This window comes from Oncorhynchus clarkii, chromosome 20 (assembly GCF_045791955.1).
Source record: "Oncorhynchus clarkii lewisi isolate Uvic-CL-2024 chromosome 20, UVic_Ocla_1.0, whole genome shotgun sequence".
In the NCBI taxonomy this organism is placed as follows: domain Eukaryota; kingdom Metazoa; phylum Chordata; class Actinopteri; order Salmoniformes; family Salmonidae; genus Oncorhynchus; species Oncorhynchus clarkii.
Genome location: NC_092166.1, coordinates 60,548,706 through 60,576,069, shown reverse-complemented (window position 1 = coordinate 60,576,069; position 27,364 = coordinate 60,548,706). Strand labels below are relative to the sequence as shown.

At 42.6% G+C, this 27,364-nt stretch overlaps 2 protein-coding genes and 1 non-coding gene across 3 annotated transcripts in view; 1 reads left to right on the top strand and 2 right to left on the bottom strand.

Annotated features, from left to right (window-relative positions):
- The window catches only part of LOC139377129 (polycystic kidney disease 1b), a 32,098-nt gene extending 17,479 nt beyond the window's left edge, over positions 1-14,619 (bottom strand). The window contains exons 1-10 of the mRNA XM_071120151.1: positions 14,488-14,619; positions 9,035-9,116; positions 8,506-8,686; positions 6,925-7,139; positions 6,632-6,750; positions 6,253-6,400; positions 1,561-1,845; positions 669-1,438; positions 356-487; positions 49-224 (exon numbers count right to left, since the gene is read on the bottom strand). Of these exons, the coding sequence (XP_070976252.1) occupies positions 49-224; positions 356-487; positions 669-1,438; positions 1,561-1,845; positions 6,253-6,400; positions 6,632-6,750; positions 6,925-7,139; positions 8,506-8,686; positions 9,035-9,116; positions 14,488-14,619 (2,240 nt within the window). The remainder of the gene's footprint in view (positions 1-48; positions 225-355; positions 488-668; positions 1,439-1,560; positions 1,846-6,252; positions 6,401-6,631; positions 6,751-6,924; positions 7,140-8,505; positions 8,687-9,034; positions 9,117-14,487) is intronic.
- Positions 14,620-21,680: 7,061 nt separating this feature from the next.
- Positions 21,681-21,753, bottom strand: trnaa-agc (transfer RNA alanine (anticodon AGC)). The gene has a single exon. It is a non-coding gene; the product is annotated as a tRNA-Ala (tRNA).
- Positions 21,754-24,794: 3,041 nt separating this feature from the next.
- On the top strand, positions 24,795-25,815 carry LOC139375615 (BTB/POZ domain-containing protein KCTD21-like). The gene is made up of 2 exons (XM_071117408.1): positions 24,795-25,202; positions 25,339-25,815. Exons 1-2 carry the CDS (start codon positions 24,795-24,797, stop codon positions 25,813-25,815), a joined length of 885 nt encoding a protein of 294 aa, XP_070973509.1.
- Positions 25,816-27,364: the final 1,549 nt, after the last annotated feature.

Sequence of the window (27,364 nt, the reverse complement as noted above, 5' to 3'; positions counted from 1 at the left end):
AATATCACTCCAAGCGAATACTTCTGCGAAACAGAAAATGACCCTAACCTGAAAGTGACGCCTAGGGAGACATCAACTTTGACCCTGAAAGTGTAGAGACGCAGTGCGGCCACAGCGATAACCTCCTTGACAGAGAGGAATTCTGGGTCGGCCAGAGGTGTCATGGTGTCAGCAGTCAGAGTGACCTCTAGGTTCTGGGAGCTCACAGGGTTGGCTGCAGTCACCTGGAGGAACAGAGACAAGTTATTAGTGAGGCTCTATGGGCACTTTACTCTGTTATATCGGTATTATATATATAAAAAAACAAGGTTGTTTTATCTTAATATGAATTATATGAAATGTATGAGCTTAGTACCTTCAGTTTGTACTGAGCTGGCTTCTTGAACATCACACTATAGGTGTCTCCCTCATAGGAAAACTTATCCAGCTTGTCAATCACCCAGGTATACTTTACTGAGGAACCAGTCTCCGCCGTGGCTGTAAATGCCTTAGAAAAAACAGGGACCGGTGACAATGTATAGTTTCAGTACAGTAGCAGGGACGTGATCAGCAGAACAAATAAATAAAAGAAAATCAGATTATTTTCAAAGATGCACAAAGAAAACACAGATTTTCAAATAAATACTATAAAATACAATACAACAATACAACTAGTTGGGCTAACTCACCTGTGACAAGTCCACCAGCATCCTCAGATGTCCATGTGGCTCTACACTGAGCCCAGCCACCGGCTCATAGACACACACCTGTACACAGGTACTCTGTTCACTCACTCCATTCACAGCACTGACGTTTAGAGTGTGTACGCCCACTGAGGGTAGCACCAGGGACATGTGGGAGAACCAGCTGTCAGGGGAGTCTCTCTCACAACCAGGCCAGGAGTCAGGTAACTCTCCTGGGCAGGACGGGAGGAAGGGGACCCCTGTCTGGAGCACCGGAGCCAACCAGGAGCTGGTGGCCCCTTTTCCAGAGAATATTTTAACCACAATGAGTATAGGAGTGTCAACCAATACATGGATCTGGTTGTCTCCATCAGGCAGAGGATGGATCATACAAAGGCCAGAAATTTGACTTTTTGCTGGGGCAGGAGCTGAGGTTTCAGGGGTCATACTTATGGGCGTACTGATGATCCCAATGTGAGTGAAGCCACTAAGTTCACTCTGGCCCGAACTTGAAATATAGCCATGCCCATGCAGTGTGTCGACGTACAGCACCCGTAGGTCGCACACCACCCCGTCCACCCACTGCCCTCCATCCGGTGGGGACGAGAGCCCCCCCTCCCACCAGCCCCCCCACTCCGCCCCTTGCAGGGAGAGGTAGCTTTGTCGCCAGGGGGAGGAGGATGAGGAGGCGCTGTCGCGGCAACTCAGGAAGGTTCCAGGTCTCCCGGTGTGTTGGATGGACAGAATGTCATCGGGGTAAACACTGATCTCCCTCTCTGGCAGGATCTGACAGAGAGAGAATGAAGCATAGTTATTTGAATTTCATTGATTCGACTTATCCAAAGCATAAAGCATGTAAATAAGAACTGTACATAAGAAACCCTCTGTAAATAAGAACGTCTCACACATACACTAATATGAGCAGGCTCTGAGCAAGGAGCCACTCTCATGGGCAGGTCTGCCACCAGGTGGTAGAAGGGGGGTATGTCAAGGTATCTGGGGGGCAGGGGGTAGCTGCGCTCCCCTGTAGAGGGGGACTGGTTGTAGGGACTGCAGGGGCTGGTGACAGGGACACAGGCCTCCAACAGGTGGCACCAGTACTGTCCCAGGGCACAGCCTCCCGTAGTGTTACACAGAGGGGTGATAGAGCAACAACTGAACGGGTTCAGGAGAGAACTACAACCTGCATAGAAAAAGAGATGGATAAGGGAAAGATATGGAAGAGAGAGAGAGAGAGAGAAAGAAAGATAACAAGAGAGAGAGAGAGAGAAATGAGAGAGAAAGAAAGAGAACAAGAGAGAGAGAGAAAGAAAGACAATGAGAGAGAGAACAAGAGAGTGAGAGAGAGAGAGAAAGAAAGACAATGAGAGAGAGAGAAAAAGAGAACAAGAGAGAGAGAGAAATGAGAGTGAACAAGAGAGAGAGAGAGAAATGAGAGAGAGAGAGAGAGAGAAATTAGAGTGAACAAGAGAGAGAGAGAGAGAGAGAGAAATGAGAGTGAACAAGAGAGAGAGAGAAATGAGAGTGAGTACCAGTTATGTATACTGAAAGATCGATCATCATACATCAGGGAAACACAAAAACAAACAAAGGAATGAATCAGCACAAACGCACACAGGGCAAAGTCTTCCAATACAACAACATCTTTATTAATAACCTGAGATGGTGTTTCTTTTTTCCTTTTTTCTTATTAGCCCATCCCCTCTTCGGAGGACACAAATCCTTTTAGTTTTTACAGCTTTTCTGCAATACATACATACATTTGACATGTACATTTGACATATACCAGAATGTGTATGGCACAGCTGTAAATATTTTTGTTCTCAAATTAAACTTTACATTTCTATTTATGCCAATTCTTTTCAGCCTATTTGTATTTTTAATATATGTCAGCCTTCTCCCTCTTCCACTTGTCTCCTCCCTTTTTGTGGCAATGCTGCAATCAGTTGGTTATAAGTTTGGACTGAGCAGACATTCCCATATAGTTTCAATAGCTTCATATGTCACATAACTCCACCGTTTCTATTCATAATATCATTAATAAATCAAATAAAAATTAAATTTAAAAAATCCATAAAGAATGTTTTTTTTTTAATGAATGAGTAAATTTGAGTTTAAACATAATATTTGTTGTAATACGTGCTCTATCTTTTCTGGAGGATAAAACTGAAATTGGAACCGGCTTTGTATGGCTTGTTTAAGAAAAGGAGATACTTTAAACAACATGTCATTTTCAATTAGTTGGAAATGAGAAGTTGTGATCTGCATAAAGGCAAAAATAAAAATGTTGAACAAGGGATGAGCCTTTCTTAATGATCTACAGGACCATTTTGGTGTATCACTTATTGTACAGTGAGAGGTTTAAAGCTGTCATATTTAAAGCTTTAAACTCATATATAAATAGGCACATTTAATGTTGTCGGGCTTAGCATTCCAAATAAAATGAAATATTTTTTGCTCATATGATTTTTTTTAAACGAGTTGTCTGGAGTAGGCAGCGCCATTAGTAAGTAAGTAAGCTGTGATAAAACCAGTGTTAATCAATGTGATTTTTCCATAAACAACAAGTATGTACCTCTCCATGGTTAAATAATCTGTTTTTGCTAACTTTCAATTGAAATTGATTGTGGTCAATTCATTTATATTTTTTGAGATGTGAATACCAAGTACGTCTACTTCCCCATCTGCCCATTTTATTGGTAAACTACAAGGTAGTGAAAACACTGGATCCAATACGTAATATGGTACACTTGTCATAATTACATTTGAGTCCAGAGAGGCTAGAAAAGTGATCAAGATCTTCAATGAGATTGTGCAGGGATCCAGATTGTGCTCTTAAGAAAAAAACTTGAGTCATCGGCATAGATTGACACTTAAGCTTTTATCCCTTGTTTTTATTTCTGTGTTCTTGCAAGTGGCTGACTGTACAAATCTTCACTTAATCAGGATCTGCAATTTGGCAGTACGCCCAGACCTTGTTTTGAGAAAGAAATGAAAGATATCTCAGTTTCAAGGTCTCAGCTTAGAGAGAAGAAGCCTCGTGAGGTGTTGGCCTGTCACATGTTATGAAACAGTATTCGTCGGTCAAAAGAATGAAGCAAAACAGCAATGATTAATTAATTATGCTAAATCATGCAAATATAACTTGTATATTTGACAACTGCTGGGTCTGTCCAAAGGGAGCTTCTGATTGACATGTGTACTATAGAGCTTTGAGTTGGTTGGAACCTCTCCAGCGCTGTCACACTGACCATTATTTGCATTGTTTGTTTCTATGTTTTGTTTGGTCAGGGTGTGATATGAGTGGGCATTCTATGTTGTATGTCTAGTTTGTCTATTTCTATGTGTTTTGGCCTGATATGGTTCTCAATCAGTGGCAGGTGTTTGTCGTTGTCTCTGATTGGGAACCATATTTAGGTAGCCTGTTTTGTATTGTGGTTGGTGGGTTATTGTCTATGTGATGTTGCATGTTAGCACTCTGTTGCTATAGCGGTCACGTTTGTCTGGTTAGTTTGTTTTAGTGTATTTTGTGTTTTTTCCGTCTTCATTAAATCATGCATTCACACCACGCTGCGCTTCGGTCCGCTTCTTACGACGATCGTGACAAGCGCGCTGACAATAAACAATGATTAATTTAAGATTGACTTTGAGTGTCCCTGTGTAAGATTTTTTTGCACAACAATATGGCGTCAGGAAATGTTTGCTAATTTATAAAAATAGAGAAAAAAAATCACATTTACATAAGTATTCAGATCCTTTACTCAGTACTTTGTTGAATCACCTTTGGCAGAGATTACAGCCTTCAGTCTTCTTGGGTATGAAGCTACAAGTTTGGCACACCTATATTTGGGGAGTTGCTCTCATTCATCTCTGCAGATCCTCTCAAGCTCTGTCAGGTTGGATGGGGAGCATTGCTGCACAGCTATTTTCAGGTCTCTCCAAAGATGTTCGATCAGGTTCAAGTCCGGGCTCTGGCTGGGCCTCTCAAGGACATTCACTCACACCTGCCTGCTGCCATTCCTGAGCAAGCTCTGTACTGGTGGTGCCCAGATCCCGCAGCTGAATCAACTTTAGGAGATGGTCCTGGCACTTGCTGGACTTTCTTGGGCGCCCTGAAGCCTTCTTCACAACAATTGAACCGCTCTCCTTGAAGTTCTTGATGATCCGATAAATGGTTGATTTAGGTGCAATCTTACTGGCAGCAATATCCTTACCTGTGAAGCCCTTTTGTGTGCAAAACAATGATGACGGCACGTGTTTCCTTGCAGTTAACCATGGTTGACAGAGGAAGAACAATGATTCCAAGCACCACCCTCCTTTTGAAGCTTCCAGTCTGTTATTCAAACTCAATCAGCATGACAGAGTGATCGCCAGCCTTGTTCTCGTCAACACTCACACCTGTGTTAACGAGATAATCACTGACATGATGTTAGCTGGTCCTTTTGTGGCAGGGCTGAAATGCAGTGGACATGTTTTTGGGGGGATTCAGTTCATTTGCATGGCAATTAGTTGCAATTCATCTGATCACTCGTCATAACATTCTGGAGTATATGCAAATTGCCATCATACAAACTGAGGCAGCAGACTTTGTGAAAATTAATATTTGTGTCATTCTCAAAAGTTTTGGTCGCGACTGTACAGACAATTTCTTCGATCTCATGGCTTGGTTTTTGCTCTGACATTCACTGTCAACTGTGGGGCCTTATATAGGCAGGTGTGTGCCTTTCCAAATCATGTCCAATCAACTGAATTTACCACAGGCGGGCTCCAATCAACTTGTAGAAACAACTCAAGGATGTTCATTGGAAACAGGATGCACCTGAGCTCAATTTTGAGTCTCATAGGAAAGGGTCTGAATAGTTATGTAAATAAGGTATTTCTGTTTTTTTTTATTTTTAATACATTTGTAAAAGATTCTAAAAACCTATTTTGGCTTTGTCATTATGGGGTATTGTGTGTAGATTTTCTGAGGATAAAAAAAAAAAAACTATTTTAGGTTAAGGCTGTAACGTAACAAAATTTGGATAAAGTAACGGGGTCTGAATCATTTCCAAAGGCACTGTATATATATATATTCTAGTCGTACTTTATCAAACGCCTTTTCAAAATCTGCTATGAAGACCAGGCCTGGGATCTTTGATGTTTCACAATGTTCAATTGTTTCAAGTAGTTGTCGTATACTGTCTCCAATATATCGTCCATGTAAAAAACTTGCATGATCAGGATGAACAATATCTGGTAAAACCTTGTTTGTTCTATGTGCTATGCATTTCCCCAGGATTTTCCCATCACAACACTGAAGTGTAAGAGGCCTCCCGTTTTTAAATGGACTGGATCTTTATATTTACCACCTGGATCCTGTTTCAGCAGTAATGAAATCAAGTCATCTTATTGAGTACCTGGAAGTCTACCATTTTTATGGGAGTAATTAAAACATGCAAATAATGTATCTATGAGTACATCAACAAAGGTCTGATATACCTCTACTGGTATACTCTCAAGCTCTGGTGTTTTTCCAGACTGAAAATATTTCATTACCTCAAAAACTTCCTCCTCTGTAAGGTGGTGTTTTAAAAAAAAAAATAAATACCTGGGGGCACCAGGTGATGGTGGGGGCTGCAGTAGGGCCGGAGGATCTGAACTCTGACCCAGGTGGACTCTTCTCTGGGCTGGCTGACCAGCTCCACTGATACCACCTGGCCAGCATGGCTGAACCACAGCCCAGGAAACAGCAGCATCTGAGGGGAGGATAATAAAGTAATCAGACACAAGGGGGGGGGTTGTAAATTGTATTTTAGCATTGCTGTGGTCAAAGCCGACACAAGGTGATGCCATGAGTATGACATCCATATCAAGAGTTTTGCCTGAAATCTGACGACATCCTAATATGAATGCAGTCCCGTAGGTCAATCAACAACAACAAAAGTATCATAATCGGTTCCATCAGTGTGAAATATTATGTCACTCACCTCCACTCTATTTTGGTCAGGTTCTGGGACTGTAGGGAGGACTTGTAGCTGTGACCTGGCGTACACACCCGACATGAGAGGAACACCTGTGAGGTAGCTGTCTAACGAAGGCAGGGAAACTACAGGAGACAGAGGTAACATACACACATCCATTAGCACACCGCAATATAATGTGTTAATTTGTGACAATGTTACACCCCTCAGGTCTCCCTATGAAGACAACAAACACATTTCATTCTGAATTATAGTTTGCGATGACGTATTAATGCAGTACACTCTCCATGCAGTCTCACCTGTAACCACCTTATCACAGAGGAAGAGGTACTGTCCATCACACACTGTGTTCCTCCTCTGTCCTGGTGAACCCAGGTCCATCTGGGTACAGCCCCCCAGGCTCTCCATGCCCCTGTCCCTGTCCCGCCCAGGGTGGCTTCCTGTTCCCAAACCCTCGCTTCTATCCGGCCCTTCTCCCCTGCCATCCCTCAGCCAGACCCACTCAGTGGATTTTCTATACAAAAAGATGCATACAGTACCAGTCAAATGTTCGGACACATCTACTCTTTCAAAAGTTTTTCTTCTTAATGCGTTTGAGCCAATCAGTTGTGTTATGACAAGGTAGGGGTGGTATACAGAAGATAGCCCTATCGTAAAAGACCAAGTCCATATTATGGCAAGAACAGCTCAAGTAAGCAAAGAGAAACGACAGTCCATCATTACTTTAAAGCATGGAGGTCAGTCAATATGGAAAAGTGCAGTCGCAAAAACCATCAAGCGGTATGATGAAACTGTTTCTCATGAGGACCGCCACAGGAATGGAAGACCCAGTGTTACCTCTGCTGCAGAGGATAAGTTCATTAGAGTTACCAGCCTCAGATATGGCAGCCCAAATAAATGCTTCACAGATTTCATGTAACAGACACATCTCAACATAAACTGTTCAGAGGAGACTGCGTGAATCAGGCCTTCATGGTCAAATTGCTGTAAATAAACCACTACTGAAGGACACTAATAAGAAGAAGAGACTTGCTTGGGCCAAAAAACACGAGCATTGGACATCAGACTGGTGGAAATCTGTAGTTTGGTCTGATAAGTAAATTTGAGATTTTTGGTTTCAACTGTTGTGTGAGATGATCTCCACATGTGTGGTTCCCACTGTGAAGAATGGAGGAGGAGGTGTGACCGTGTGGGGGTGCTTTGATGGTGACACTGTCAGTGATTTACTTAGAATTCAAGGCACACTTAACCAGCATGTCTACCAAAGCATTCTGCAGGGATACGGCATCCCACGTGGTTTGCGCTTAGTGGTACTATCATTTGTTTTTCAACAGGCTGTGTAAGGGCTATTTGACCAAGGAGAGTAACGGAGTGCTGCATCAGATGACCTGGCATCCACAATCACCTGACCTCAACCCAATTGAGATAGTTTGGGATGAGTTGGACCGCAGAGTGAAGGAAATTCTGCCAACATGTGCTCAGCATATGTGGGAACTCCTTCAAGACTGTTGGAAAAGCATTCCTCATGAAGCTGGTTGAGAGGATGCCAAGTGTGTGCAAAGCTGTCATCAAGGCAAAGGGTTGCTACTTTGAAGAATATAAGATATAAAATATTTTTGGATTTGTTTAAGACTTTTTTGGTTACTACATGATTCAATGTATTATTTCATAGTTTTGATGTCTTCACTATTATTCTACAACGTAGACAATAGTAAAAATAACGAAAAGCCCTTGAATGAGTAGGTCTGTTCAAACTTTTGACTGGTACCGTATACCCAACAATTTAAAAGAGGGTGGTGGGGAATTAAGTGAATTAGTGTAGTCAGGTGACAGAATATAATGTATAAATCTGTTAGAAAGATCATAAACTGTTTACTCACGATTTGAAGGAGTTGTGGATGAATGTCTGAGTTTCAGTGCTTCGGACTGTGGCTAGATCCCCACCCTTCACCTGACGACAGATACCCTTCGCCTCCAGCCATGATGTCGCTGACTCTGACAGCCAATAGCATTGCAGACTGGCAAGATGGACCTGGGCTCCTTTGGGGCAAAGGTGCTCATCTGGGGGAACAACATTGACCATTGCCACTTGATTACCAATTAAATTAATATGAACATGATTAATCATACAATTGCTCATTAAATTCTGTACAATTTGGAAGAGGTATTTGTTAGTCAAGCACACGAACAGATTATTGTTTTATATGATATCCTATATCCCTTTATGGTTAGTATTGGGGGGGAAAACACATACATTCTAATCCGTATCAAACCAGATTAATGTTCAACATCAAACATCTGATTAGAAGAGAAGTTAAAAAGCAAGTGAAGCTTACACCATAGAAATACATAAAGATGTCTATGGCTCACCCCCTGTAATTGAGGGTGATATCAAATTAAGTTCCTCACCAACTCCAGCTGCGAAGATCACTGCCGCCCACAGGCTCCAGATCAGGGCTAGTTTTTCAATAGCTGTCATCTCTGTCACCTTCTGTAGTGAGTCATACTCCCAGGTGAATGGAGAGGAATGGAAGCTAGGCTAGCAGAACGCTGGAGCTGATCACAGCTCCAAAGGGTTCCATTTCACGGCCTGGCCCCCAAATATAGTATGCCTCTCTATATGTTCCTCTACCTCTGTAGCTCCCTCTACTATCGGCTACATGGCCCTCCTCCTCTCATCATGTCTTGTTTTTCTCTCTGACCCTTTTGTCATACTCCACTTCCGCCCTCCTTTCCACTAGTTTAATGTTGTGTAGTGGGGTTTGTCCCTCATTCTCTCACTTTGTCTCTCACTTTGTATCTCACTCACTCACTCTCTCTCTCTCTCTCTCTCTCTCTCGATCTCTCTCTCAGAAACAGGAGCTCTCCCCACATTTAACACAATTGTTTCATTCCCTTTGCCCTTTTCCCTATCTCTAGGGGGGTTGGCGGAGAAGAAAGAGGAGGGGGAGGACATGTTGTTTTAAATGCCTGTGTTATCCTCTCAGAGAGCCTGGTGACTTCTAGCTCGTCTCTCAGCAACAGGCAGAGGAGCAGTGGACAGAGGAGGCCTGTGAAGCTATTTACATGCTGTAAACCCCCTCCTCACTCAATAGAGACGGAGACAGTTAAAACTACTCAGGCAGGTTACCGCTACAAGGGCCTCCCCAGTCCCTGGGCTCCCTACCCCCAGTCTTAAATCAGAGCACAAAGGATTTGGGTTTGTCAGTGTTGTGTGAACTATGGTAGCCCTGGCTTATCTTTTGAACTTTAAAGAGTTTGGGTGAAGAAGTCAGCCAAGACAAAGGACTTTTTTTGTGAGCGAAAGTGCCCTCTCTAAAGGGTTTTGTGAGCATTCTTAAAAAGTTACATTTGCAATACAGTCATTTTTTCAGCAGACTCTTAGAGGGCACTGTCACTCACAAAAAAAGTCTAGTCCAATCATCTAGTCCTTTACAAAGCTTTGCTGAAACGTTGTGACGCACATGCAGCCCTGCAAAAATAAAGACTTTTCAACGAGGGACGCCATTGGCGTTGCCTGGCAACCCAACAGATCGAGCCGTGGCCGAGACTCATCATTAACCTTCTGGACAGGAGACATTTCCATGGCAACATGATCTCTCTTTCTCACACCCAAACACAGCTTTGGTGGGAGGATAGAATGAGATCAAATGTAGCTCATTTTAGTTAACAGACAGCTGAGAGCAATATCAAATGCTACAGTTTGGAGCACATTCTAAATTGCAACTTTTTCTCTAAATCAAGTGAACAACTGCATAAGAGTCTTTATTTTTATGTGCACATGCACAAGTTCGATTGACTTCAACCTCCCAATTGTCCAACTATACTTCTCTTGAGTGAGCACGGCCCACTGTGCACACGTCTTTTCAACGTGGAAATGTTGGTCATATTTGGTTGAGACTTTGATCAATAAGATTTAAACCTTTGATTCACCCACTCAAAAAGACAGCCAACAGTTTTATTTCGATACTATCGAGTTTGGAAACTATACTCAACTAATAATCCACTACGTTTAAAAGTTGGAGTGAAGTTCAGAACACATTGTGACCTGATTTGACCAAAACACACCATGAATTCAACAGGGATCATCGCCAATCATGAAGTGTGTTGATTAGATGTTTGGAAGTAGTTGCCATTTTGTGATGTAGGCTTCTTTACGAGCCTGAGGTAAGAATATGAAAACAAACTGTATCAACCGGGACTTTCTGTTGCTGCACACTTGAAAAGCACCCTGATATGTATAATACAGTTCTACTCATGGTGCAGAATTCTACTCATGGTGCAAAATGTATCTTCCAGACTTAGGGTCTAATACTACTGTTGGCTATTGCCATTCTGTGTAACACAATTAGAGCAGTAACTTGGAACAGCATTGTATAAACTTTTGTCCATGTCAAACTGTGAAGCAAACAAAGTCAAGAATGGTTGAAATGAAAAATGTATTGCATCACAAAATAGATGTACAAGCCGATTTAAGAAAAAATAAATGCAAAAAAATGGTTTCTGGCACAGGCTTCGGGAAACACTAATTAGATATGCACTAAACAAAAAAAAGGCACGGTCAGAACAGGCTTCGATGCTTTTCATTTCTTAAGGCATGTTGACATCGCCTGTAGTATTTCTGCCCCTGTAGCCTTTGAATCGCCAAGACTCACACCTGCTGTAAAGGAGGAAAAGGAGATATTAGCTAGAGAAGGTATTCAAATGTCACTGTAAATGTCATGATTTGGACTCCACTGCAGACATAATCACGCTGCAAAGGTTGGAGTCCTCAAAAGCCCCCTTCCCTTGGTTTCCATTCATATTCATCGTTGACATGAGGCCGTTTCTCAGGGTTCTGTATAGAACACAAAATATGGACTTTGCAAGCAACACACCATGACCTCATTTAAAGGTGAATCAAATATAGTAATAGTTTACCAGTGCATTGTTCTCTTCACTCGGTATGGGATGTTTTCCCCCTCAGCTTCGAGATCTGAGATATCTGTCATTTTACAAAAGGACACTAATACATTACACATGCACAGGATATTTCCATCCCGTACTACATGGCAATATGTAATTCCACTCACACCAATGAAAATCATTCCCCATTAGCTGTTCTTTCATCTTTAATGAATCTTCCTCTGTCTCATTCAGGTTGAAGTCGAATTTCCCCTCACCACCAATACTTGGAGGCTTGCATTTTTTTTTTGCCTTTTGCTTCTTAGTGGCACTGGCACAGGTTCTGGCTCTTGGGAGCAGAATTTAGTGGGAGTTGGGTAGGCCTAAAGAAATAAGACACGCAAGTGTCAAATAACATTCAGCATTTTTTTTCTTCTAAACACATTTGTAAGCCAACCTAAAAGGCAATCTAAACACAATCTCATTTCTAACTAACGTTAAAGCCAAAATTCTAAATGGAGAGTTTCATACTTGCGTCTCACAGGAAAAGGGTCTGATCCTTTGCAGCGATTTGGTGAGGGCAATCCCTCCGTTAAGAAGGCAGAAGGAGACTTCGAACCCTCGTGCTCCAGGGTTAAGCCATGTGAGAAACCGAGATGATTCTCTGCAATAAAAGATTGGACAACATCACGCCAATTGTTTTTACAATTAGAATACCTGTCTCGATACAACGGTCAAGAATAAAGAGTTGAGTTACATTGTGAAGGATGCTGCATTTTAGCCTTTTGCTTCTTGCTAGCAGTGGCACAGGTTTTCTGGTGCTTCTGGGCATATTTTGGTGGGGGCTTGTGTAGACCTTTGCCTGAAAATAAACATAAAAGTGTCAAATAACATCCAGCCTTTTTCTACACACGTCATTTGTTTGCGTTTTATTGAAGTGGAAGAAGAAATTTACCTCAACACATTACCAAACTTCAAACTCAAATTCTAAAGCATGCCAAAGTTCACCTCTCAAGCCCCTACCACCTAGCTTCGAAATCCAGACTGATTTCAGTTCAGTTTCACTACACTAACAATGGTGAAACATGGAGTGATTCCGTCTGGGTTGAGGCTACCTTCCCACTAGCCACACTCGTCAATTTGAAAGGATCAGCTAAAGTAATACAGTAAATGGTCCTCCCAGTCGATCAAAAGGCAAGGTGGTTGTTCGGTGGCTAGGGTTTAAATGACTTGGAGGCAGTAGTGGCTGGAGGTGGGAGATCACATTCCTCATGTGATTCTAAACACACAACAATATACAGAATAAAACCCTGGCAAGTAAATTGAATGAACGCAGACTGTCAATGTGTGTTTAAACATACCAGTTTTACATGATCTGAATGGAATTCTCCTTCGCTTTCTCTTGGAGTTGTCCTCCACTTCACTGGCTTCGGATATTGACATCTTCACAATACTGTTTTGATTGTGAATGGCAGGGTGAGGGCTCGAACAATTTAACAGTCATCTTTAACAACCAGCAGTTTCTTATTGCATTTTCAGGTATAATGTATCTGCTATTTACCTGATGTCAGTTTTATTCTGAGAAGCTGAAGTGACTTCAATTTCAGAGAAGGTGAGGGCCAATCCTTTATTGCTTTGTAATATTGATTTGGGGGCCTTCACACAGTGCTCTGGAGTAACACATTTGGCTTCTTATTTTCCACCCACACTGCTCTGGCCCACATCTTCTGAGATTAGAACCTGGGGGAATAGACATTATTAGACAACATAATATAAACCATAATTGCAAACCAAACTATTCCAATAGATCTGATCTTACTTGGCAAAACTGTGCAACAGAGGGATCTGTATGTATTGCCTTTGCTGATGAGGTTCTCCGGAGAAATAATGTATCTTCTGCATTTGTGGATATTTTTGAATACCTGCGATTTTGAAGTCTTTGGAGACACATGAAAGAAAGACGTTGTCAGTTTGAGGATGGTGAATGACATCACACGAACAAGGTTTCCATCGCTTCTTATTTCTTTGGACAAATCGACAGTATTTGTCCTGGAGGAGGAAGCAACCATCTCACATGTTATACTTGATGTGTGGTTGGATGTTCTTGACAATGTGTTTCACTTGGCTTGATACGGACAGTCGCCTCAGTGGGCTTTTGATGGCACATTTAAGCCACTGAAAATGGTTTTCAAACTCAAAGTAATTAAGGTCATTGAGTGAGCAGCTGTGAAATGCAACATCATCTGCCGAGTGAGTGAGACCATGTACATTGTACACTGCAAATGTATCACCATAGACACTCTTGCTCATGTCAACAAAGTGCATCAGCGGCTGTTTGGCATAATCAAGATAAAGCCTCATCCTGTCATCATCTGAATCTATCTAAATTGACACGGCTACACTGAGGGACATAAAGTGGTGATCGAGATTATAATAGTAAACCAAAACTGAAACTAAAATAAAAACAAAAATTGGAAAAATAATTTAGAAAGACTGAAAAAACGAAAAACTACAAAACGACCTCAAATAAAATAAAAATCACTTTGGGCTAAAATCGAACGGGGTTAAGCTATTTTTTTTTATTGAGTTTTTAAGCTTCTGAATCTGGCAGTTTAATACTGACAGTAATGCCAATTTTTCAAATAGGCTTAGCTTGTGCATCACTATTACTAGCTACCAGGGAAGAAATCCATGGGCGAACACAGAGCGTGATTGGGCCATGCTAGAACAGCTTGTGAAGTTGCTGAAGCCATTCACAATCCACACCAACTAACTTAGAATTACATTTTTGTCATTTAGCAGACACTTTTAGCCAGAGTGACTTACAAGAGCAATTGGAGTTAAGTACCTTGCTCACAGGCACATCAACAGATTTTTTTCACCTAGTTGGCTTGGGGATTTAAACCAGTGACCTTTCGGTTACCCAATGCTCTTAACCGCTAGGCTACCTGCCGCCCTAAACTGACAGCATGACAAACCTCAAGCAGACAGTCGCTGTCTGATGTGTTGCCATGCCGTCTCAACCTTGAGGCACACTTGCTGTCAACTACTGTTCCAAAACAGTTGGCACAGGTCCTCCTGAATTCACTGCGAGAGCACTTAGCATGCATACTGTATCCTCTGGAAGCAAACTTCCATCCAACCCCTGCAGCAGGTTGCCTGATGGATCCAAGTGTGTCTATGGCACTTCACTCAACAGAGATGGAGCCACTGATGAGGGAAGTAGAGTCATTTGTACTTCAGCAAATCAGAGTAGAGCTGTGGAGCAGCAGGATGCCAGGAAGATGCCAGCGTGATTAATTCAGCAAGCATCTTGACCACAGTGCTACAGAAATATAGCGTCCTCGCATCGAAGACTGTGTCTGAGGTCACTGTCCAGCCAGAAGGGTCAACCTCACAGGGCATGAAGTGCCCCATGTGAGCTGCAGAAATACCTGGAAGAGGTAAAGTGGGGAATGTTTACAGAGTCACCTCTCCAGCTCTGACAGCCAAGGATGACTGTTTACAGTGGCAGAGCCCAACCTTGTTTAGCTTAACATTTTTATTAAATATTTTTTTTAAATCTATTTATTTTTTGCACGCTTTGCATGTTGTTTTGGCATTAATACGTGTCACATATAAGTTGGCAAACGATGTAAAAAAAAGTTAATAGGGCCGCATACAAACATGGTATATTTTTTGGTTTCTTGAGTAAGGCAGCTCCAAAATGCAGGTGTTTCAGCCTAGCTCAGTGCTTTCTGTGGTGGTGGGGCAGCCAGCAGAAAATACAGAGCGTAGGGGTTGGTAATGTTCTCTAGTTGTGCCGTGATTGGCTCAGTGTTCTGCCATAGACTTACACGAGAAGTGCTCATCCAAGAAGACTCAAGGTCATTGGCCACAGATGAAATGACATTAAATCACATTATATCTACCAATCATGTCAACATCATACTTTCAAAATTTTAGCTAGCAAGCTAGAAAAGCAGTCATGACCATGAATCAAGTTGACAATCTACTGGCAAATCCTTTGTCAATCCTCGACATATGAAGAGAAATTATAAATTAAACGTAGCCATTGGACATAAACATTACACAACAAGTTGTAAATCGCAAATTCAACAAGGGGATGTAAGGACCGATGCCGGAGATGAGAAGAAGGTATGGAGAGTCAAACATTTAATCAGGAACAGGCATGAAACAAGACATGAACAGCGTCAGCACACGGCTGTACAAGGACATATGACAATCAATGCTGAGGCAGGGAACAGAGTGGGGAACCAGACAGATATAGGGGAGGTAATGACAGAGGTGATTGAGTCCAGGTTAGTCCAATAATCGCTGAAGCGCGTGTCGGGGGGAAGGCAGGTGTGCTTAATGATGGTGGCAGGAGTGCGCAATGCTGGGGAGCCTGGCTCCTTCAAGCGCCAGGGAGAGGGAGCGGGACCGTAACAGGGGAGGGTTTGGCCGGATTTAGGGAGCCCTTTGGACCTAGACTTGGCGCTCCGGTACCGCTTCCCTGTGCGATAGCAGAGAGAACCGTCTTTGACTTGGGGGACTGGAGTCTTTTACTATTTTTTGGGCCATCCTCTGACACCGCCTAGTATATCGGTCTTGGATGGCAGGACGCTTGGCCCCAGGGATGTACTGGGCCGTACGCACTACCCTCTGTAGCGCCTTACTACTGTACTGAGCAGAAGGCAGACTGTGTTATGGCGTTGTGTGGGCGAGTGGTTTGCTGATGTCAATGTTGTGAACAGCGTGCCCCATGGTGGAGGTGTGGTTATGGTATGGGCAGGCATAAGCTACGGACAAGGAAGACAATTGCATTTTATTGATGGCAATTTGAATGCACAGAGATACAGTGACGAGATCCTGAGGCCCGTTGTCGTGCCATTCATCCCCAACCATCACCTCATGTTTCACCATGATAAAGCATCTACAAAATAGCGTCTAATACTCTACTCAGCAAACCGGATGCAGTCTATCACAGTGCCATCTGTTTTGTTACCAAATCACCTTATACCACCCACCACTGCGACCTGTATGCTCTAATCGGCTGGCCCTCGCTACATATTTGTCGCCAGACCCACTGGCTCCAGGTCATCTATAAGTCTATGCTAGGTAAAGCTCCGCCTTATCTCAGTTCACTGGTCACGATGACAACATCCACCCGTAGCACACGTTCCAGCAGGTATATCTCACTGATCATCCCCAAAGCCAACACCTCATTTGGCCGCCTTTCCTTCCAGTTCTCTGCTGCCAGTGACTGGAACGAATTGCAAAAATCACTGAAGTTGGAGACTTTTATTTCCCTCACCAACTTTAAACATCAACTATCTGAGCAGCTAACTGATCGCTGCAGCTTTACATAGTCCATCTGTAAATAGCCCACCAAATCTACCTACCTCATCCCCATACTGTTTTAATTTTATTTACTTTTCTGCTCTTTTGCACACCAGTGTCACTACTTGCACATCATCATCTGCTCATTTATCACTTCAGTGTTAATCAGCTAAATTGTAATTATTCGCTCCTATGGCCTATTTATTGCCTACCTCCTTATGCCTTTTGCACACACTGTATATAGACTATTTTTTCTACTGTGTCATTGACTTGTTTATTGTGTTATTGGCTTGTTTATTGTTTACTCCATGTGTAACTCTGTGTTGTTGTTTCTGTCACACTGCTTTGCTTTATCTTGGCCAGGTCGCAGTTGTAAATGAGAACTTGTTCTCAACTAGCCTACCTGGTTAAATAAAGGTGAATTAAATCAAATAAAAATAAAAATGGCCTTATGTCACAAGGATCTGTACACAATTCCTGGAAGCTGAAAATGTCCCAGTTCTTCCATTGCCTGTATACTCACCAGACATATCACCCATTGAGCATGTTTGGGATGCTCTGGATCAACGTGTAAGACAGCGTGTTTCAGTTCCCACCAATATCCAGCAACTTCACACAGCCATTGAAGAGGAGTTGGACAATATTACACAGGCCACAATCAACAGTCTGATCATCTCTGCATGAGGAAAATAGTGGTCACACCAGATACTGACTGGTTTTCTGATCCACGCCCCTACCTTTTTTTTAAGGTATCTGTGACCAACAGATGCATATCTGTATTCCCAGTCATGTGAAATCCATAGATTAGGGCATAAATAATTTATTTCAATTGACTGATTTCCTAAATGAACTGCACCTCAGTAAAATATTTGAAATTGTTGCATGTTGCATTTATATTTTTGTTCGGTGTAGGTTTTTCTTTATTTACACTACCGTTCAAAAGTTAGGGGTCACTTAGAAATGTCCTTGTATTTGAAAGAAAAGCAACATTTTTTACCCATTAAAATAACATCAAATTAATCAGAAATACAGTGTAGATATTGAATATTCCCCATCCCGGATCCGGGAGCGTAATCATCGCCTGACAATAATTAGCATAACGCAATGGACATAAATATCCCTAGAAAATATTCCTATTCATGAAAATCACAAATAAAATATATTGAGACACAGCTTAGCCTTTTGTTAATCACCCTGTCATCTCAGATTTTCAAAATATGCTTTACAGCCAAAGCTAGACAAGCATTTGTGTAAGTTTATCGATAGCCTAGCATAGCATTATGCCTTGCTAGCAGCAGGCAACCTTGTCACAAATCAGAAAAGCAATCAACTTAAATAGTTTACCTTTGATGAACTTCGGATGTTTTCACTCACGAGAGTCCCAGGTAGATAGCCAAAGTTAATTTTTTCCCAAAATATTATTTTTGTAGGCGAAATAGCTCCGTTTGTTCTTCACGTTTGGCTGAGAAATCGACCGGAAATTGCAGTCTCGAAAACGGCTAAAAATATTCAAAATTAGCTTCATAATATCGACAGAAACATGGCAAACGTTGTTTATAATCCGTCCTCAATGTGTTTTTCTAATATCTATTCGATAATATATCCGTCGGGACAATTCGTTTTTCATGAGGACCGATTGGAGTAGTGGCTACCTCTGTATTTTAAGCGAGAATCTCTCTCGGAGCCACCATGTGACCACTTACGCAATGTGGCCGCCTACGACTATTCTTCAACATAAATGCGTAAAACTACGTCACAATGCTGTAGACACCTTGGGGAATACATAGAAAACATAAGCTGGTTCATAGCACACTCACAGTTCAATAGGGACTCATTGGAACGCAGTGCTTTCAAAACCTGGGCACTTCCGGATTGGATTTTTCTCAGGCTTTCGCCTGCAACATCAGTTCTGTTATACTCACAGACAATATCATTACAGTTTTGGAAATGTTAGAGTGTTTCTATCCAAAGCTGTCAATTATATGCATATTCTAGCATCTTGTCCTGACAAAATATCCCGGGAAAGTTTTTTTTCCAAAAATGAAAATACTGCCCCCTAGTACCAAGAGGTTATTAATGTTGTAAATGACCATTGTACCAGGAAGCTTGGCCCCAGTGATGTACTTGGCCCCTTCGCACTACCCTCTGTAGTGTCTTGCGGTCGAGGGCCGAGCAGTTGCCATACCAGGCAGTGATGCAACCATGCTATCGATGGTGCAGCTGTAGAACCTTTTTAGGATCTGAGGACCCATGCCAAATCTTTTCAGTCTCCTGAGGGGGAATAGGTTTTGTCGTGCCTTCTTCACGACTGCCCTCTTCACGACAGCTGCTCTTTAATTACTTGTTACTTTAATTTCTTATTCTTATCCGTATTTTTTCAAATTTGAAATGCATTGTTGGTTAGGGGCTCGTAAGTAAGCCTTTCACTGTTGTATTCGGCGCATGTGACTAATAAAATTTGATTTGATTTAATATTGAGTTGCACCCCCTTTTGAATTCTGAACAGCTTAAATTCGTTGGAGCATGGACTCTACAAGGTGTTGAAAGGGTTTCACAGGGATGCTGGCCCATGCTGAAGCCAATGCTTCCCACTGTTGTGTCAAGTTGGCTGCTAGTGGATCTCTAGCTCGTTCCTTCTCAGCCCACAGATGCTCAGTTGGCTTGAGATCTGGTGACTGGGTAGGCCACTGCACTAAGCTGAATTCACTGTCATGTTTGTGGAACCATTCCTGGACTATCCTAGCCTTTGTGCCATGGGGCAATATCTTGCTGAAGAAATCCATACGCAGATGGATACACTGCTGCTATGAAGGGATGTACCTAATAGGCGGTGATGTTCAGATATCCTGTGGCATTCAAACGTTTCTCCACTTTTATCAAGGGGCCCAATGTGTGCCATGAAAATACACCCCACACCATCACACCACCACCAGTCTGAAATGTGTATACACGGCATGATTGATGCATGAACTCATCTGGTTTTCTCCATACCCTAGTCTTCCCATCAGTGTAAAACAGTAGGAATCGGGATTCATCAGACCAGGCAATGTTTTTCCAATTCTCCAGTGTCCAGTGTTTTCGCTCCTTAGGCAACTGCAACCTTTCTTGCTGAAAGAAGACAACCCATTCGTGTCAAGGTAGAACGAGTTATGAATTATTTTATGGGTCTTTGGACACCAACGTTGTACTGGACTGTAAGTTGACTAACTGTATCCCATATTTTGCTCTGCAAAATTTGTGTCAGCCTCCTTTGTCGTCTTTCATCAATTACCCATTTTTGACAACTGGCCTGCTCTTGGCTGGATGTCCTTTGGGTGGTGGACCATTCTTGATACACATGGGGAAACTGTTGAGCGTGAAAAATCCAGCAGCGTTGCAGTTCTTGACACACTCAAACAGGTGCGCCTTGCACCTACTACCATACCCCGTTCAAAGGCACTTAAATATTTTGTCTTGCAAATTCACCCTCTGAAATGCACACATACACAATCCATGTCTTAAAAATCCATCTTTAACCTGTCACCTCCCCTTCATCTACACTGATTGAAGTGAATTTAACAAGTGACATCAATAAGGGATCATAACTTTCACCTGGATTCACCTGGTCAGTCTGTCATGGAAAGAGCAGGTGTTCCTAATGTTTTGTACAATCTTGAATATAGGGTAGCCTAGTGGTTAGAGCGTTGGACTAGTAACCGGAAGGTTGCAAGTTCAAACCCCTGAGCTGACAAGGTACGAATCTGTCATTCTGCCCCTGAACAAGGCAGTTAACCCACAGTTCCTAAGCCGTCATTGAAAATAAGAATTTGTTCTTAACTGACTTGCCTGGTTAAATAAAGGTAAAATATAAATAAAATAATTGTGAGAATAAGCCAAAAAAAAAAACACACAAAAAATCATCTAAAATATTATGAAACCGTGACATGAATCTGATGTTGCATGATCAAGGTATTTACACCACATGACATGAATTGTGTTGCAGTTTCCATGTAGATTCTATGTGAGAATTTTAACTATTCTATGTGGAATTTTCAATGCAATTTGAAATGAGATTGATTGAACCTGTTAGCCAGGTTAAGTCATTGTATTTCAATTGAAGTTTTACCCTAATTTCAGTGGGAACCTATAACTCTTCTTCCTAGGCTACTGAATCCACTAGGCCACATCCCTACATCCTGATTTAAACAGGTCCGAGCTTCATTTTAGAGAGGACCTTTCCGAGAACTTAAATTGGTTTGTATTCGTACCAAATGTGTAATTTAGCTGGGGGAGTGTGTGTGTGCGTGTGTTCATGTGTGTATTTAACATTCCAGACAGCATAGCAATGGTGAGAGACATACCCATGGCAATGGTGAGAGACATACCCATGGCAATGGGACCAATTTGTAGCACTTCTCCTCTCTTTCCTTCCCTTTCTCCTTTCTACTTGAATTATTTTTCATACATTTTTAAAACATTATTTAACATTTTCATAAATTTTTGATGGGTTAATCGTGAACTAACTGTTTATGAAAATACACTTGATATAGGCCTTGATATAGGCCTGAACAATGATCAACATTGGTCGAAATTGCACAGGTTCTATCGTTATTTTAGATTGAATGTAGTTGGATGAGAACATACTGCCCTCTACTGGAATAGAGAGTCGAGAGCGAAAGCAATGAAAGCAGTTGGACATTCATGCTGTAGAACATTTAAGGCAATGCAATTATATTCCAAGTAATAACTTTAGAATATTCCGTACTTATTGTATTGAACAGAAATATCCACTACACAAATACTAGATATGTACACACACTGTCATTGAATAAACCACAGAAATCTCCTTAGTAAATGCGAAAATAATTATTGGAGGATGCGGGCATCGATCCCGCTACCTCTCGCATGCTAAGCGAGCGCTCTACCATTTGAGCTAATCCCCCGGATAAGAACCATGAGGAAGTTTAGAGTACTTAAACTCATGCAAATGCTTGCAAAACTGGTATGTTGAGTTCGTTTACAACCAATTTTCATGCGAGTACAGTCATTCATATACAAAAAACTGTGATGGAAACAGGACATTTCGATTTAAAAAAAATGAAATGCCAACAGATATTTGATCGTTCGAGATGGTGGGATCTTTTTGTGTCGGTAACGCCAGAGGAAAAGCCTTTGTGCAAAAATATTGATAAAATAACCATCAATATAAACGGAACATGCATCTGTTTCAAAGATTTTACTGAATTACAGTTCATAGAAGGAAATCAGTCAATTGAAATACATTTATTAGGCTCTAATTTATGGATTTCACATGACTGGGCAGGGGCGCAGCCATGGGTGGGCCTGTGAAGATATAGGCCCACCGACTGGGGACCCAGGCCCACCCACTGGGGAGCCAGGCTGATTTTATGTACTGTCAAATTCTCTAAAACAACGCTGCAGGCAGCTTATGGTAGAGAAATGAACATTCAATTATCTGGCAACATCTCTGGTGGACATTCCTGCAGTCAGTATGCCAATTGCACGCTCCCTCCAAACTTGAGACATCTGTGGCATTGTGTTGTATAACAAAACTGCACATTTTAGAGTGGCCTTTTATTGTTCCAAGCACAAGGTGCACCTGTGTAATGATTGTGCTGTTTAAACCGCTTCTTGATATGCCACACCTGCCAGGTGGATGAATTATCTTGGCAAAGAACATATGCTCACTAACAAGGATGTAAACAAATTCCAGAGTAGGCTTTCTGCTAATTTTGTTCTGAGGCATTTTATGAGCACTGCCACAGTGAATGGGAAATGAATTCAAAGGGAACTCCCTCTGCTGGGGATTTGCTGAATGTGCAATCCTAAAGGAGGGCTGTGGTTGGTTAATGAAATATAACATGCATTTATGTATAAAAATGGGCCATGCCATTAAAAGTACCAGAGAGCAAGCACACTTTGACATTCCAAACAATGTGTGAAAATAAGCTAAATTAAAAAAAAATGTATTTTTGAGATATCTTATTATGTTGAATAAACGAATGTGAAAATGTGTATTTCATCTAGACATACTCCATATTTGAGAACACACTACAAGGAGTATACTGACACTAAGACATCTGTATCATGTATGGTTAACGGATCATAGGGTCTTACAGGAGGCATGTATAGGTCTAAAAAGTGGCTAAAATTATGTGAGGATTGCCAGAACAATCTGAGATACCCAAAATATCTTCTGCCTACGCAGGTGTGGAATCCTCCTATAGGCCAGTGGTTCCCAAACTGTGGGGGGCACGGGATGTACCCCAATGCTGGAAGGGGGGCCTGAGTGAAAAGGTTGGGAACCACTGCTATAGGCATATGCTAAAGGATCATGGCTAATGCTAAAGTAAAGCTAAAGCTTAACTAAAGTGTTGTTTATTACTGTGTTATGACTGTATTATATACTCTTGTTGTTTCCTCACATCTCTGGAGGCAACTCCTGATCCTCTGTCTGCCTCAGGCCTGGTCATCCTCATCCTTAATTAGAACGTCAAACATTCTCTGATGGGCAGCGAGTACCATGGCAGATGAAGACAGTGTGAGGAGGCAGTCGCCATCTTGGAAAAGGCCAGCTTGAGAGATGCCACACTGATGGACGAGGAGGGTGAGAACGAGAGGATATTCTATTCTGTTCTATTCTATTCTTATACATTCAAGCATTGTGTTATTTTATTTATTGTTCCAGATGCTAAGAGCCGATTGGACGATGACACCTATCGAGGGCTCGTCAAGTGATTGAGGAGATAGAGCTTACGGCCCAGGCAGAAGAGGCCCTGAAGAAAGGGGCCTACAAAGAATTTGTCAAACTCATGGTGGAAAGCCACAACTCACTCAAGTGAATAGAGAACACCCTCAAAGAAATCCTCAATGCACTCAATGCACTGAGGGCAGATTCCTGTTTTATTCATCCACATATAAAATATGATAGAAATATAAAGTATCCATCCATAATGTGTTCCCTACTGTCAGGAACCTGTGTGAGATGAGCTGTAAGGAACTGGATGAGCTGGTGTCTGCAGCCGTAGATGTGGAAGGTGTGTTCGGCAGCAGGATGACAGGCGGAGGTTTTGGAGGTTGTACTGTCACACTACTGCAGCCTGGAGCCATAGACAGGACCATGCAGCGCATACAGGTGAGGAGGAATACACACACACACACGCTGTGTGAAGGGGACTTGGGGACAAGATTGTACAAACTGGTCACTGTGGGTAAAAGAGCTTTTAGAATCTCTACTGTCACTTTAAGACTAACTGTGTCTTGCCCGAACAGTCTCCAGACAGTATGTGTATGTGTTTGTGTACGCGCCCCTGTCTGTGTGTGTGTGTGTGTGTGTGTGTGTGTGTGTGTGTGTGTGTGTGTGTGTGTGTGTGTGTGTGTGTGTGTGTGTGTGTGTGTGTGTGTGTGTGTGTGTGTGTGTGTGTGTGTGTGAGACAGTAGGGGTTACGGCAGAAGAATAAAAGCTAGCAGCGCCCCTTTATTAGCATTCCAGTCCTTCTCTCCCGCCTCGCTGTCCTTCTCTCCCATCTCTCTCACTGCCAGCTGCTCAGACACAAACAGTCTTATGCAACTAACCAGGCCTCAGCTCACCAACAGGAATCCTACACAGTATGGGACCATGATGGGGAGAAACAAAATTACAGATAGATAAATCCGCCTGCACAGAGCACCGGCTTTTTACAGATCCAGCTTCCAATCTTTTCGGATCTTTTTGTTAATTCATCCTTTTTGGGTCTTTTTGTGACTTGCTAGTATCCCGGTTACGACTTCGCCCTGCCGCTTCTGAAAGGAAAGTCTCTTCAGGCTACAAAAGACGCTTGAGACGTATAACTTCCTTTGAACAGTCTGCTGAATTCCATAGAAAGAGACAGAGAAGTGATATGACAACAGTTCTACCATTTCCAATCTTGAGTGTTCTCATCTAGTGTTCTAGCCTGAGCAGAGGTCGTTTCAGTGCCTGAGGATGCTGAACCTAAACTCCTCGGACAGCAACAGTAACTCCTTGTCGGACCCCATCTCTCTCAACGTTGGCGGTGAGATCTACACTACGACCCTGGACACTCTGACTCGCTACCGAGACTCCATGCTGGGCGCCATGTTCACCGGACAGATCTCTACGCTTAGGGACAAACGCGGAAACGTTTTCATCGACCGCGACGGGAAGATTTTCCGCTATATCCTGAACTTCCTACGTTCCAGCTCCCTGGACCTGCCGGACGGGTTCTCTGAGATGAGGCTGCTGAGGAGGGAAGCAGATTTCTTCCAGATACGCCCCCTACTGGATGAGATACAGCGGCACGTTGAGGCTGGAGCGCTCAGCCTGAGAGATGCACCCAGAAGAGCCTTGCTGCTGGTGCACGTGGACTGCCAGGTGTGTGTGCATTGTTTGTGTGTTAGTATTATAGTGTAAGCATGTGTGTGTGCATGTGGGTCTGTTGTGGAATGCAGATGTTCTTTCACACATGCACCATTAGCACTGCAGCATCAGCCTGTCGTTCTCATTCCAGGTGCGTGTGCTACACTTCAACCTTCGGCGTGCTCCCGAGAACTACGAACTCCGCACATGCTCAGTGCGCATCCTCACCGCCGAAATCTTCTGCACCTGGCGTACCTTTCTGGTTCTCCTCTGTGAGCGTTTCTCTTACCGCACAACCCAGGGTCTTACTTCCCCCCTCCCCAGTGACCGGCGCTACAACCGTCTCAAACTGGAGTGGGTTCCCCGGCCAGACGAACTTCCCCAGGATCAGTATGAGAAACAGCGGTACAGAGGACTCGTCATCTCGGACTCTTGGGCCACACAGACCCACTTTGGTGACCTCTGTGATGCCATCACCCCTAGCCGCAGCCCATGTGAGGTCAAAGACATGCACAGGTTTTTGGAGGAGCTGCTCACGGTGTCTTTGGCAGAGGGTTTTAGGGTTGACTCGGTGACTCCTGACTCCATGGACGTTTTGAACTGCCATACTCTGCAGCTTGTACGGTAGTGATGTAGCTCATTCCAGCTCACCACTGAACCACCAGTTATGGACTTAATCAGACTAAAATAACAAAGGTCACCCAATAATGTTTACAACCTACTGCACATGACTGCTTATGGATGGTCAATAATTAACATACTTTACTAATACTGTAAAGTTCAAAGGTCGCTCTATGATGTTTACAATCCTCTCTTTGGTGTGAAGCTGAGACTGATCCTGCCATCTGAACCCTCTAACGAATTCTAACCTGCAGTGGAACAGACTGTTCTTGACATGTTCTAGTCTGTTCTAAACTGTAGGGTCGGCCTACATCTGGTTTTACAGAATATACCCTGTCCCCAACGATAAGGAATGGCTGTCCGTTCATCCTGTTGATGATCAGTGCAATTCTTAAAGAGGCAGAGAGAGACATAGACCGGGTGTGTGATTAGACGGAGTGTTTGGTGGGGTATCTGTGAGAATGTAGGAGGGGGGATCCGAACATTCCAAAGAGTGGGTATCAGTACTTCTGCTGGTAATGTTTTGTAAAAAAAAGTGTTAGAGAACTGTGTAACAAACTGACCAGTCTGTAGAGTTGTTTACAGCACATCAAGTACACTTTAATAAACACTACTAAATGAAAGGTATTACTCCCTGAACCCCTATCAATCAGACTGATGCAAGCTCCTGTCTGGTAGACGGAAGCGGGATAAGATGTGTATTTTTTGATTGGAGGAAGGAAGCAAGAAATATGTTAGAGGAAAATATGAGTATGGGAGAGCAACATGGAGGACTGTAGTGCCCAAAAACCTGTTTTAGCATGGGCAGCACCATTGAGGACTTTCATTATTTTTAAGTAGTCAACTGGGTGGTACTTCTTATGTGTTATGGAAGGATCACATGATTCCATACGGGTCATCAGGAGGGATCAGCCAATTAATTATATTCGTCAACCTTGGCTTTTCAAACAACATGCTCTAGGTGGCAGTATGCACGCCAACTCATAGAAGTAGAAGAACAAGAAAATGGACTACTTCAAAATGGAGATGGCCTCAATGGCGCTGCCCATGCTCAAACAATTGCCATAATGGGTCAGATACAATAATGTGATGTCTATCTAAGTATATGGAGAGGAAAGATGCCTGGTTGGAAAACAACCTCTAGCCCCTTCTTCCTACCCCCATCTACTCAGCTCGCAATGCATCTGTATCTTGCAGATCCAAAGGAAACATATAAAGTATGTGGTAGGATTATGGTCATGGCTTTACTATTATCCTTCCAATACTGTTTTCAGTGTTTTGAATGAACTCAAAAGCAAATGAATGAATTCACTGGCTGTATATGTATCTCTACAGGGGCGATACAGTGGATCCCCAACTTTGTACATCACAACTCCCTCACAAGGAGCTGAGGTCCTGAGCTTATAAAGAGCGAACACTGTACAGTTTTCCATTATGTACAACTTGACCACAAAAAAAAGCACATTCCTATTGATTTGCAGGGTCTTTTGTTTGCGGGTGTAGCAATGTTTAATCAAGCAGATGGGGTTGAAATTAGCAGGAAAAGCTATCTTTTG